General features: G+C 38.3%; 1 protein-coding gene across 1 annotated transcript; it reads left to right on the top strand.

The window, feature by feature from the left end:
* Positions 1-1,530: 1,530 nt before the first annotated feature.
* On the top strand, positions 1,531-5,169 carry LOC110845415 (innexin inx2). Its single transcript, XM_022091808.2, has 7 exons — positions 1,531-1,809; positions 2,118-2,399; positions 2,792-2,844; positions 2,928-2,952; positions 3,035-3,393; positions 3,480-3,572; positions 3,638-5,169. The coding sequence occupies exons 2-7, from the start codon at positions 2,144-2,146 to the stop codon at positions 3,932-3,934; spliced, it is 1,083 nt and encodes a 360-aa protein (XP_021947500.1). The 5' UTR covers positions 1,531-1,809; positions 2,118-2,143; the 3' UTR covers positions 3,935-5,169.
* Positions 5,170-14,697: the final 9,528 nt, after the last annotated feature.

Raw genomic sequence — 14,697 nt, forward strand, 5'->3', positions numbered from 1 at the left:
AGACATGTCAATGTGAGACTTGTAGTTTTATCTTGCTATTTATGCTACGAATGAATAAGAACAGAAAGGATATTTTGAGGAATGCTTTGCTTGGAGTTTTTCTAGTTGGGGCTTTATTGGGTGTTTCAAAAATATCGCATATGTAGCTCCAAGTAACAACTTATGGTTAACTTCAAACTGAAATGGACGATACTTGAAACGATACGATGATGGTGATGATGATTGCTAAGTTTCATGACTGGATGGATACTCACATGACTCATTCTTGATCCCTTGAAAGATTTCACCCTCGTTGTTTGCTGCATTCCTTTACCCCTCCTGTGACTGGATCACGAACATATAATCCTGCCCAAAAGTTCTACAGATATTTTGTTCGACTGACCGAGAATATTTTTCCCAGGAAGACTGTGTCAACATTTAAATGTCAAGATCGAGATTGTTGTCTCTTCCTTAATAGGAACGACCACCTTAATCATTTCTTGCGCTGCGTGCAGTCTTGGGTTTTACCGAGCACAAGAATTTGATATACATAAGTGTGCATGTATTCCATACATTTGTACTCATAACATTATGATTTTCCGTGTGGAGGGCTACATACGTACACTTAAATAAGTGTCTCTATGTCAAAATTGTAGGATAAAGTCATTCACTTCAGAGTTCGATCACGGTCATGATGCAAGCTGTAACATGACAGAGGTCACGTACATACATATACAAATAGCCCGTGAACTCGGACACTGCCGAGGAAATGATGGTGACATTTTAAGGCAACTGAAATGATATTTTAGGAATTTGACTTATGTGCTAGTTGGGGGGATGCATAGCTTGACACGCTAGCTTTTGAAGCATCCACAATCAATGAGATGCTTTCTTCTTGTGAGCTTGATCTAAAGAATGTGCATATGGTTAACCATGAAATACATAATATATTATTTTACTAACGTATTAAAGATGCTCAAGTTGTACATAAGGTCTCATCAGACAATATAAATTGGTGAAATTAATCCCACCCAAAAAGCTGTTCCTTGTAATTAGCTCATGAATACAATTTCCATGCTAGCCTGGAGAACTGATCCAGGGAAGGAAACCATAATGCACATCGTTTTAAATATTTCAAACTCATTTTCACCCAAACATGGACATGCTATTATACGGAGTTAACCAGTTATCTTGGTCATCCTCATACCCAGTTACCAACACGTGTGGTCAGCCCATAATATTAAACCATGAAAAATGCATATAATAAGGGTTAGCCAGTGGACGACCAGGCTGAAACAAGTGTAGAATGTGTGTGCATAAGCACGTAAGAAGATGTAAGAATTGGTTGCAGGGGTGAAATCACGAGGTCCAAAGTGACGCTGAGCGATTTGGCAGCACTGTGAAGTATTTCCAAGCTCTAGGGGAAGTTTTTAATACACGTCGTGGATTAGAAATTGTGTCGAGAGGGACAAGCAACTTTTTCAGCAGGATCCTCCAACACTAAAGGAATCGAGGGATGACTGAAATGTATGTAATAATGTTCACCAATTCCAATCTCAAAAGCACAGAGTTACAACTGGCCAGGCACAGACAGTCTCATTATATGCACCTTAATTGAGAGACGATTTACACATTCGCAAATTTCTCCATACGTCAATAGTTAAAAAAGTGCATTCCTGAATGCGATAGTCCATCCAGTATTAGTCGATAGTCTGTAGTGAATCAGGGTTCTCAATTGGAACTAATAGGCTATAGAAAAATTCCAAAATTTTAAAGTGATTTGATCAAAAGTGCATCAGGAATCCCAAGGATTCTCTTTATTTTTTGTGTGTAAGTTGGTTTTAAATATATGTATTCCTTACCATCGACTAGAAAAACGTTGAATTATTACAAAACATTTCCTAAATTATACATTCACAATTGACCGGATATGCAAGTTGTTGGTGAAAACAATTGCATTTTTCGAGGTCGTCGGTTCTGTTAACGGAAACCAAATATTTGATAAGACTTCCTTAAGCTATTCATGTAAATATTAGGAGTTCAATATTTTGTCACACTCACACTATCCAATTACACTAAATGCTAAATTACAGACTTTTTTTAGAATACAAACTTATTTCCAATTTGCATACTTTCAGCAAGTGGCCCTTAAACCTCCGCCACCATGTTTGATGTGTTTGGATCAGTCAAGTCTCTTATGAAACTTGACTCGGTCTGCATCGACAACAATGTGTTTAGACTTCACTATAAACTGACGGTGGTCGTCCTGGTAGCTTTCTCCCTCCTCGTCACCTCTCGACAGTACATTGGTGACCCCATCGACTGCATCGTAGATTCCTCGGTGGGAGGCGACATTATGGACACCTACTGTTGGATCCACTCCACCTACACAATTCCCAGCAAACTCGGCGAAAAAATCGGTACGTTTTTCACCAGTCCTTTCTTAAGTCTTCGCCAGAAAATAGTAAGAGAAAGCAGAGATGCATTTAATACAAGGGTTCAATTCTTACGGGGTTTTGATAACAAATTCCTTCACCTCTGCGGAGATGAGTGTCCGTGTGGTTAGAGTAACCGTCCAAGAGCAACTGTTTCTCAGAATTTGCAAATTCCCCACTGCATGCAATCCCACTGTATGCCTGAAACCCGAGTTTTCTTACTCCGAGAAATATCCGACCCAACCCGGGGCGAACTTGTAGTCAAAAGTTTTTTTTAAGAAATTGCACGAGTTTATTGTTTCGAGTGAACACTAACAATATTGGAGATTTGTAATCAATAGTACTCTTGTGTATAATTTATTTTTTTGCATTTACAGGAGTAGCCGTTCCTCATCCTGGAGTAGCTGGACTTACGAGTAAAACTGATGAAGTACATAAGAATCCAAACATAAGATTTATTTCATGAATTATGTACATGACATGTGTATATGTAATAATCTTGATTAATTCTAGGTTCGTTACCACAAATACTACCAGTGTAAGTACAAAACTTAGCTATGTATTCATTGATTTCCATTAAAGTATGATGGCATTATTTGTATGTTTTATTATTTCATTAGGGGTGTGCTTTGTCCTGTTCTTCCAAGCGATGCTCTTCTATGTCCCTCGTTATTTATGGAAGACGTGGGAAGGGGGTAGGATGAAGATGTTAGTAATGGATCTCAATTGTCCCATTGTTGACGAAGACAACAAGTGCGGACGAAAGAAGTTGATTTTGGACTACTTCATCTCAAACATCAAAAACCATAATTTCTACGCCTTCCGGTTCTTCTTTTGTGAAGTGTTAAACTTCATAAATGTCGTTGGCCAAATTTTTTTTATGGACATGTTCCTGGGGTACGAGTTCACCACGTATGGCAGCCAAGTCCTTGCTTTCACTGAGAAGGACCCCCTCAACAGAGAAGACCCCATGGCCAAGGTGTGTAAATTCAGTATTTTTCCTTCTTGTAATGCTCATTAGCTTATGTAGAAATCCAATTTAACAAGTGTGGTTGTTCTTGCCAGGTGTTCCCCAAAGTCACCAAATGCACATTCAACAAATATGGTCCCGGAGGGAATATCATACCCTATGATGGGTTGTGCGTACTACCTTTGAACGTAAATTCAAATTACAAAATTCAAGGTCTCTAAAATTGTAAACATTTTACACATTTGCCGAATAGATCGTGAACGAGAAGATCTACGTCTTCCTCTGGTTCTGGTTTATCATTGTTGCTGCAATTTCTGGAGTGTCTCTCATATATCGGCTGCTGACCGTGTTTGGACCACAGGTACGAATGTATTTGCTCCGCGCAAAGTCTCGACTCTCAGAACCTCGTCAGATTGATGTCATTGCCCAGAAATGCCAGATTGGAGACTGGTTTGTACTTTACCAATTAGGGAAGAATATGGATCCCTTAATTTACCGTGAACTTATTCAAGACCTCGCCCAACGTCTACAAGGGCGTGACACGGTCTAAAAAGATAAAGTGCGTAGTGAGCAAACGTTTAAAGCAATCATCATCACCATCATGCATTCATTTCTCATGTGCCGCGTGCTTTTTCATCCCTGCCAAAAAACTTATTATCTATTCTCTCATGGACATCTTGACCATGGTTAAAATTTCATTCCAGACTAAACAAATTTTATAATTTTAAACTTTTCCCCTTCCCGACCTGTGGTTTTCCACAACAAAATAGCCAAGCCCCATTGATATCATGTTCCGCATTTTCTATTTATGTACACACAAAAGTTTTGTCTTTTCATGAGTCTCTCTCATGATGAAATTCGTCTCCTCTCCGCAGTCTTCTCGATTACAAACTGAGTCTGAGAACGTTTTGATAAGAACCACAGTGTGCAGTAGAATTGACTATTTACAGTGCCTTTAACGTAAATATTGGACTGGACAATGACAAATATTATCATCGACAGCTATGTAGCTACTACACACTTAACTACTTTTGGACATTGCAGCTCGATCGTGTTCAATAACTCGAATAATAATAATAAATATTAATTACTCCACATCACGCATATATTCCAAGCATGTAGTCGTATTTTTATAAAAGCGTCGCTTTTTATGTAAACGGCATTCGTAGAAGGGACCAATTAATAATAATTTAGTAAAATGCAAAAAAATGTGACAACTTGGACTGGGGAAATCTGAAACTTGTAGGTTTATTGTGCATTTATATTATGATGGCATTTGACATTTAACGATACGATAGATGGTAGTTTTAGTCAAGGAGATACTCCAAATCATATTGCTGTGTTTCATACAATAATAATAATTATTATAATTAGCTAAACCTTGTTACTTATTAAATATGTCGTCGTTGTTTGTTGAGTTATTATTTCATTTCTAGCGCATGCCTAGAAATAAGGTTAATCGTGAAGTTTTGTGTATTTAAGTGGTTTTCAAGTAGTGTAGCAGTCGGTGGCTTGGGCTTGGTGTGTGGTATGCAAATGAAACCATTATTTATGAGTAACCTGTTAAAGATATTACGAAAATTGCTGCCTGAATAGAAGTCTGGATTTAAATAGAGTGATTTTCCTTGTTGAAGTAAAAGATTCGATTATATTGAGTTTCAGCTACACATTATATAAATTACATCGTTGTTGCAATAGTTGTACATTATAAAGTATTTTGTTAAACATCATGTGAAAGGTGTTGAATACAATAAAATCAAAAAGTTACTTTCTACATACACCCAACTTTGTTCGACTTACTCAAATCTGTTTGCGTATTGCATCACGCCAAAATTCGGCATATCCATACACACTCATTCATTCAACCTAAATTCTTGGACGTAGACATCACTTGCCTTTCGGTAATTTCCACTTCTTCGCAACGGAATACATACACAAGTACAAATAATGTGAATCAGCAGAATGCTTGGTAATAACCAGTTAGTCACGTGTTGATTTCCACTTGTTGAGCCAGGAAGTGCATTTTTCCATCATTACCTGCATCGTCTACGTCACGTATATACATGATCATTAACTTCCTTTCATCCAGTCATGAAGCTCTTGACTCATATCATATCTCTCCGCAAAAAGGGTGCAGAATTTACTGGACAAAATATATTATCCTCATGACATAATTAAATGACGTCCATCATAAACTAGACAGGCACTCCAAATCTCATTTGCTTGGATGTCTAGTTTTTGCAATTTGTGATACATTTCAGCAGATAGTCACATTCTTACATCATATGCAGATGGCCAAAATGAAGGAGGTTTTGTCTATACATTTTTACATGCATTGCAAAATTCTCAAAAGCTATTTACATTTTCTTGTACAAATGTTGAGGAACAAACATTAGTACGGGAGGCGACATTATGGACACCTACTGTTGGATCCACTCCACCTACACAATTCCCAGCAAACTCGGCGAAAAAATCGGTACGTTTTTCACCAGTCCTTTCTTAAGTCTTCGCCAGAAAATAGTAAGAGAAAGCAGAGATGCATTTAATACAAGGGTTCAATTCTTACGGGGTTTTGATAACAAATTCCTTCACCTCTGCGGAGATGAGTGTCCGTGTGGTTAGAGTAACCGTCCAAGAGCAACTGTTTCTCAGAATTTGCAAATTCCCCACTGCATGCAATCCCACTGTATGCCTGAAACCCGAGTTTTCTTACTCCGAGAAATATCCGACCCAACCCGGGGCGAACTTGTAGTCAAAAGTTTTTTTTAAGAAATTGCACGAGTTTATTGTTTCGAGTGAACACTAACAATATTGGAGATTTGTAATCAATAGTACTCTTGTGTATAATTTATTTTTTTGCATTTACAGGAGTAGCCGTTCCTCATCCTGGAGTAGCTGGACTTACGAGTAAAACTGATGAAGTACATAAGAATCCAAACATAAGATTTATTTCATGAATTATGTACATGACATGTGTATATGTAATAATCTTGATTAATTCTAGGTTCGTTACCACAAATACTACCAGTGTAAGTACAAAACTTAGCTATGTATTCATTGATTTCCATTAAAGTATGATGGCATTATTTGTATGTTTTATTATTTCATTAGGGGTGTGCTTTGTCCTGTTCTTCCAAGCGATGCTCTTCTATGTCCCTCGTTATTTATGGAAGACGTGGGAAGGGGGTAGGATGAAGATGTTAGTAATGGATCTCAATTGTCCCATTGTTGACGAAGACAACAAGTGCGGACGAAAGAAGTTGATTTTGGACTACTTCATCTCAAACATCAAAAACCATAATTTCTACGCCTTCCGGTTCTTCTTTTGTGAAGTGTTAAACTTCATAAATGTCGTTGGCCAAATTTTTTTTATGGACATGTTCCTGGGGTACGAGTTCACCACGTATGGCAGCCAAGTCCTTGCTTTCACTGAGAAGGACCCCCTCAACAGAGAAGACCCCATGGCCAAGGTGTGTAAATTCAGTATTTTTCCTTCTTGTAATGCTCATTAGCTTATGTAGAAATCCAATTTAACAAGTGTGGTTGTTCTTGCCAGGTGTTCCCCAAAGTCACCAAATGCACATTCAACAAATATGGTCCCGGAGGGAATATCATACCCTATGATGGGTTGTGCGTACTACCTTTGAACGTAAATTCAAATTACAAAATTCAAGGTCTCTAAAATTGTAAACATTTTACACATTTGCCGATTTACACATCTGCAAGGGCTGGCTGACCCTTCTTGTGACGTTTTTGAAGGGATAGCCGATCAGATGTAAATCATACTACGCATTTTAGTCCTCTATTTGAAGGGGTCACTCACGCTTTCCCTTGAAAGTTACGCAGTCACCTCCTCGTCACAAAGGCAGAATAGTTAACCCTTTTTCAAGCATGCATGCAAGTGTCCCTTCACTTCCTGCTTGATCTTTCTTTATGCGATTATCCAGAGATTATCCGATTATCCGATTTTGTGAACGAGAAGATCTACGTCTTCCTCTGGTTCTGGTTTATCATTGTTGCTGCAATTTCTGGAGTGTCTCTCATATATCGGCTGCTGACCGTGTTTGGACCACAGGTACGAATGTATTTGCTCCGCGCAAAGTCTCGACTCTCAGAACCTCGTCAGATTGATGTCATTGCCCAGAAATGCCAGATTGGAGACTGGTTTGTACTTTACCAATTAGGGAAGAATATGGATCCCTTAATTTACCGTGAACTTATTCAAGACCTCGCCCAACGACTGGAAGGACGCGAAACAGTTTAATTTATATATGTGCATTTTTTATGTGTCGAGTTTTTCCATGCTTTTCGTTAAATGGGCATCTTGATTATGATGAAAATTTCATTCTAGACAAAATAAATCATACTTTGATGTAAATAAATTATACTTTTCATATTCTATTATAAGAACAACAGTTGTATTGAGTAGAGTTGATTTTTTGCAATGTCGTTAGCGTGAATATATCGGTAGGACTGAACAATGACAAATATTCTCATAGACAGCTACACACATGACTATTTGTAGACATTGCAGCTCGATCGTGTTCAATAACCAGAAAAATAATATAATAATAATTGCTTCACATCACATACATACATACTCTAAGCATGTAGTTGCGCTTTAAAAAAAAACGCGTCGCTGTTTATAAAAGGTTTATGCTAAAGAGATAAACTTATAATTAAATTTGTTAATAAAAACCATTTTTATTATTTAATTTAAACGAAGTTACTGACAATATTCTTTGTTTAACATCTAAAATACACTTCAAACCGAGTCATATATTAAGTAACGGTCCACCTCCCCATCGGCACATCAGCAGCCGCAAATAGGAAGTCATTAAATTATAGGACTATTGACTTACATTACTATTAAATTGTATTTGCAGTATCGGTTTTTATTAAATGGCGTTTGCATTGGCATTTTTGCATGAATACTCTGTCCAAATCTTGTACAGAATATTCAAAGACATTAGATATTAAACAAGGAGAGGTATGATATTACTTGCATCTTAATATGACAGGTTGATATGTAGAGTTACAATTGTGCGTACTGGATTATCATTGCTTATTGAGACGTCATATGGCAATCAAAACGAAATATGTAGCACTTTGCATGACGACCTTAAATAGCCCGAAAAGATTAACTAAAAATAAGAAACGTTCGCCGAATGTAGCCATTGTATTTAAAATTAAGATTTAGTAGCCTAACTAGATTTCACTCTATTTCTATTATCGTCCAGTGTCACGATTTTGATAATAAACTGCATTGGTGCATACTTTCTAAGATTTGTGAATTATATGTATTCTCAATCAGTTGATACTGCTATTCAAGTCTTAGGTTTTAAATGTAGGTCAGGTATTCGGTCAAAGTTGGACAGACTTATTACAGAAATACAATTATAGAAGTTGGATATTTTGAAGCCGATTTTTAAAAAGGATATCGAACTGAAATTTAGCCCCGAGGTTGATAATGCATACTAGTTGAAGAATATCAAGTTAAATTGAAATACACATCATCTTGTCGAATAGGGTGACCCTTCCCGTTTTTTTAAATTGTTCCATTAATCTGTAATTTTGCATGTATGTAGTTTACAACTTCTAACGATAGAAGTGGAAGGGAACTTGGGAATTTTTCAACTAAAGAGACTGGGGTTCTAGTTAATTATTTGAAGATTATATCATGTAAATATTTGTCCGTTAACATATATTTTCAATAAGGACCTGACAGCCAACTGGGGTTTTATGATAATACTGACATATTGTGGACCTGTCTTTGCTGATTACACAATTTAGGTTTACGCTGCTATTGTATTCACATATCACTAACAGTTCAGAGATGGAGAATTATGCGCAAGGCTCGATTTCACAGTTTTGATGGTGAAAATGTGTGGAGAGGTGGAGTGAGAGGTTGAGAATTCCTAAGAGAGTAAGAGTGAGAGACAAATTAAAAATGGGAACTCCGATACAAGCTCGGTCAAAGAATTATTACCGAGTCGTATAAGGGCCACATTTTTGTACAATATATTTATTATGAGATCATGCGTGCATTGAAATTTTTGACGATCTGTCCATTAGCGAAGGTACCCTTATACATAATTTATCTTATTATGATTCTCCCGTTATAAGTATCATGAGGTGAGCAATTATTTGTGTTCATATTAACTTTTTTACGCAATATTTTTAACACTCGTTGCTTAATGTGCAAACTCAGGAGGAGAGGTCGTCACTGTGATAATGACCAATCTTGATGCCCTTAGGATATGTGGTAGTACCCTATGAGAGAACAAAAAGTCTCACGGGGTTTGATGCCATGGCCACATTTGCGCCCGCCACACCCCTTTGAAGGCGCGCCCCATGCTAAACTAGCTTCACTAAAACCTTCACAAAAAATCCAATTTTGCTCGGATTTTCATAATTCTTACATATTCTTGATCCCAGATAGTTGCTTTATCATATCCGACACTAATCTCAACTTTTTTGAAATCTTCAATTTTTCAAGCCAGACCACTGCCCAGGAAACTTTTGAAAATTTCAAAAAATTTCGAAAAGTAGTTTTGCTATTTAATATGATCAAGCAACTATCTGGGATCAAGAATATGTAAGAATTATGAAAATCCGAGCAAAATTGGATTTTTGGTGAAGGTTTTAGTGCAGCTAGTTTAGCATGGGGCGCGCCTTCAAAGGGGTGTGGCGGGCGCAAATGTGGCCATGGCATCAAACCCCGTGAGACGTTTTGTTCTCTCATAGGGTACTACCACATATCCTAAGGGCATCAAGATTGGTCATTATCACAGTGACGACCTGTCCTCCTCAGTTGGTTCCCACGGAATGATCTTGTGTTGCTGGATCATTACACTGGGGGACCTCAGTCATGTCTCAAATATTTCGCTTAGGTCGCTTCACAGATCACGTTATAGTGTGTATTTATTTTATTGATGAGCGGTGGTGGTGGCTTCCAGCCAATCACATCACTAGACGGACTTTTCCTACAACGTGATCTGTGAAGCGACCTAAGCGAAATATTTGAGACATGACTGAGGTCCCCCACTACAAGTGTCCGCTTCTGCCTCTCCTCGCTCACTTCGTCAACAATCTTCGTCCACTTCACATCACTACTTTTCTCGCTCCTGCCTCCTCCGCTCCTCTCCTCCCGAGAAAATAAAATTTCACGGAAACTTTCCACACTTTCTACTCCACCACCCGAACCTCATCGGATATCAAAGTAAGTACTTCAAATTTCTAGTTTGGGGTTTCTTTTTTGAAAAAATTGCAAATTTTTTCTCGCAAAAACCAACCAGTCTCAAATATAAATGGAGAAGTTTAGTTAGAGTTGGGTGGTCCGGAGTTATCTAAAAAGTAAAATCCGATCATTGGTTTTTAGTTTGGAGTTTTTTTTTAAGTTTTGACTTTTTTTACTGTGATTTATGAGACTGGTTGAAATTCTGCTTGCTTGCCGTTGAATCTTGGAGAGGATCTGGACGCCCTCTGGGAGTCGGTGGGTACAAAATTGTGGAAGCGTGGTCAGTCGTTGTCTGCTTGCTTAACTGACGACGGCTTCACTCACTCGCCTTGCAACTTTACTCGTGTGAACCTAACTTTTTTTATTTCCAGTTCTTTCAAGCCACAGACAAATTCCTGAAGAAGGTGAGTGATGCAATTTTAGTTTCGTTTTTAGGATGAAATGGAGGGTTTTAATTTAATTTTTATAGGAAGGTATTTTTTGTGAGAATGATTGATTTTCTTGCTTGAGAGATTTAATTATTTTCTGGATGTGGTTCTTTCTTGCTTAGATGGCGGATAGAATTAGACAACTGACACAAGACGTGGATAAGCTGTCGGTCAGCCGAATGTCGTCGCCCGTGAAGAAGCGACCGAATCTTCCTCTCATGCCGGCTCGACCAAACCGGGTCAAAAGAGAGCCACCACTGAATGTCAGCAAGATCTCAATTCTGGCAAATCATTACCCTGTAAGTGCTATAAAACAGTTGGAATTTTGGGTTATTTTGGTGTTTTTTGTTTCTCAACTCAAATTAATTTGTTGATAAATTAAATTCTAGGTGAAGTTCGAGAAGGCGTTCCCTCCCGTTTTATTTCATTATGATGTCAACATCAATAACGCTGACATCATTTCTTCCGATCCAAAAGCTGCTGCAGCCGCAAAAAAGAGGAAGGATGCACAGGCTTTGAAGGCAGAAAAGGAAGGACGGGAGCTTGCCGGACTCCCGGATCGGGTGTTGCCGGTCATTTGGAAGGAATTTCAGCTGCAGTTTAAGAAGACGTTAAAATATGCAACACCGTTCGACGGCAAGAAAAACGTCTACACTGCGAGACGACTTGAACTTAGCAACGGAGACGCTTATAGTGCGACATTTGAAATGGATGATCCCGATGATCCTGACAAACGCAGAAAGTTTAGAGTTGAGCTGAAGCGTAAGTGAATAGTAAATTTCATTTTTATAATGTCGCCTTTTGTCGTGTTCATAAGATTTCATTGATTGATGAAATATTGTGTAATCTATTTTGCAATTTCTTCTTTCAAAATTAAGCATATCCTGAGTTTATTTTTTCTTATTAATTTCATAGTCGTGGCCCAAGTGACGACCAACTCCGTCATGGAATTTCTTGGCTCCGGCAAGGAAAATGGAATGGCGGTCGTGCAACCGCAAGATGTCATCCAAGGACTGGACGTCGCGCTTCGACATGCCCCTGCATCACACTTCATCAGCTGCAATAGGAGTTTTTTCAATCCGCATCTAGACAAGCCCCTCTCGTTGAGCACACAGCTCGAACTTCTCCATGGGCATTACCAGTCGTTGTGTCTTGGATCGTAGAACACTGCAACATTGAATATTGATCGTAAGAGACCCATTTAAGTAATTAATGGAGGTTGATTCTTTTAGTAATTTTAGTTCTTATTTCACAGTGGCTACCAAGGCTTTTTACAAACAGACTTCTCTGGAAGAGTTCGTTCGAAGCGCGTGCAAATTGGGCCCAAAGGATTCGCTGGACCTCGAAGCTTGGGACAAGCCATCAATTGACATGGCTTCAGAGGCTCTGAAAGGTAACTGCTTTATTTCTGCATTCATTGACAATGATGGAACGCAATCTTAAGTATTTTGTTTTGTGTGTATTTAGGGAAGCTGATCAAGTACGGAACTGGAGCTTGTAACAAAGGTGTTTACGAAAAATTCCACCAGTTCAACGGAATCCCTGCATATAGCCAATTGATCATTCGACTTCTCTCTTCAAATGGGGCCCATCTTGCCAAGAGGACCAAAATTGAGGGCAATGTGACGCAGAGGGGCTATATGATAATGATGGAACGTCCTTGCTGCTTCGTGGCTGTGAAGGGTAAGTAACCTTTACAGGGGATTACGCCTACTTGGCGCTGAAGACATCACGGGATCCTCTTGGAACGGTGTTTCATGGCAGGTACGTAAAAATGGACGTTTTTGTCATTTCAGGGGATTCATCCATCCGGATGCAGAAAACATCAAGGGTTCCACAATCCGGGGGGGTTCATTCGGATTGTGTTCAAAGTGGCTTGCTGGTTAGGGGGAAACTAAGTATCCAAGTTTAGTACACATTTCGAAAGTTTAAAGCCTGTCCTTTGGTTCTCTAGTTAGAACTCTACTGGACATCAGGGCTTTTTAGGAGTATTAATGTGGAAACAATTTGAGACGTCTTCCCGCAGAGCCACAGCTAATTCGGATTTAAACCGGGACACCGTGATTGCAGGCTAATTGGTCACGGCAAAATTCCCAGGGTTGGTAGGTGTTTTGGCATAAGCTTTTGGTTTTTAAAACGACAAATACATCTGATAGACATGGACCACACCAAAATACATTATACGACACAAAGTGTACATACATATATATACATACATATAAATAAAGATACACATAGACAGATACATACATAATACATATTCAAATATGATTCTTTAATACATAATACATATTCAAACATGATTCTTTAATGCATACACATATTATCACAATATCATTGATGTTGTCTGTTAGATTTCCAATAAATGGCTCACAAAACCAGTGCGCGGCAGGTTTCCGTCAGCACGGAGCGTCGGACATTGAGATTTTGTGGGTCTGCATTGTCTTCTTTAAATAATGCGTAAACATATTATAAGGTATCATAAATGTCATACTTACATCATTTAATATTACTTCGTACTTAAAGGCTCACAAACCGGTGTGCGTAACAGGACCCGAAAGTTCGGAGCGTTAGACATTTGTGATTTGTGGGCCAGCATAAAAATCGAGTGTTACATATTTCATACTTAAATTTATATGAAACCTATTGAATGATGTATAATGCCGATACGCGTCATACTATAAGTCTAAAAATTTAATTGATTCATTTACCTGCATCTTTTTACATAGTTACACTTATTTATTACTTTGCATGTATTTCACCACAGCTAAATTCTCAAGCCTCAAGCTAAATTTTCTAAGTTCATATTTAAAGTTAAAATGCAGCCATTTTTATGAGACTTAATTTTTTGGAGAGGAGATCCATCCATCCAAATATTTCAGAGAGCCGTCGAATTAAGACAGAGCTTGAGATTACGTTAACTCTCTTATGCTATGATCATCTCCCCCTCCCTTCCCACTCTCCTTTCTCCACGCTCCTAACTACTCTTAGGAAGTTCACCAAACTGTTAGAATCTTCCCAAATGCATGCTACTTTTCTCTCCGTATTTTATAAAAAATGATGCCGCTTTTTCTATCAGAGTCTAAATTCCCATTAAAACGTTGACTTCTAATACGTGGGTTCTCGAAGAATTGATGTCGAAGCTGAGTGATGACGACGATGGGAATCGACACATATCTAAACCTTGTCACTTTTTCCCGCTCAATGGTTCACTAAAAATGACGGTTTGGCTGTTTATCATTTCACTAACTTGTTAGTCAAGAAGGAATAAGAATTCATTCCGTAGTCCAGTTATGGAGAAGCGACACCCATGAATGTTCCGAAAACGTGCAAAATTTTACAGATTGCGCATAAACCGTTCAGAAGTAAATCAATTTTTCTATACCCAGTTTTGGTTATTTTCCACCTCATGAGAAGTAATTACGAATGCTAGACAGTCCTAAATGTCTTAATTTTTGTCGCGTTATTACGAACGCTCTGTCAATTTCTTTTTCGGGCAGTGTCAGTTTTGACACTCCAGTGGATAATGATCACCACTGGCTTGTTATAAATCCACCCTTTACACAGGCATATAAAAGGAGTTAAACCCTTTTAGATGTAGCCAAAACGTCGGTGTGTTTAATACCACACCCTTCAACCTGATCA

This window comes from Folsomia candida, unplaced genomic scaffold (genome assembly GCF_002217175.1).
Source record: "Folsomia candida strain VU population unplaced genomic scaffold, ASM221717v1 Fcan01_Sc003, whole genome shotgun sequence".
In the NCBI taxonomy this organism is placed as follows: Eukaryota; Metazoa; Arthropoda; class Collembola; order Entomobryomorpha; family Isotomidae; genus Folsomia; species Folsomia candida.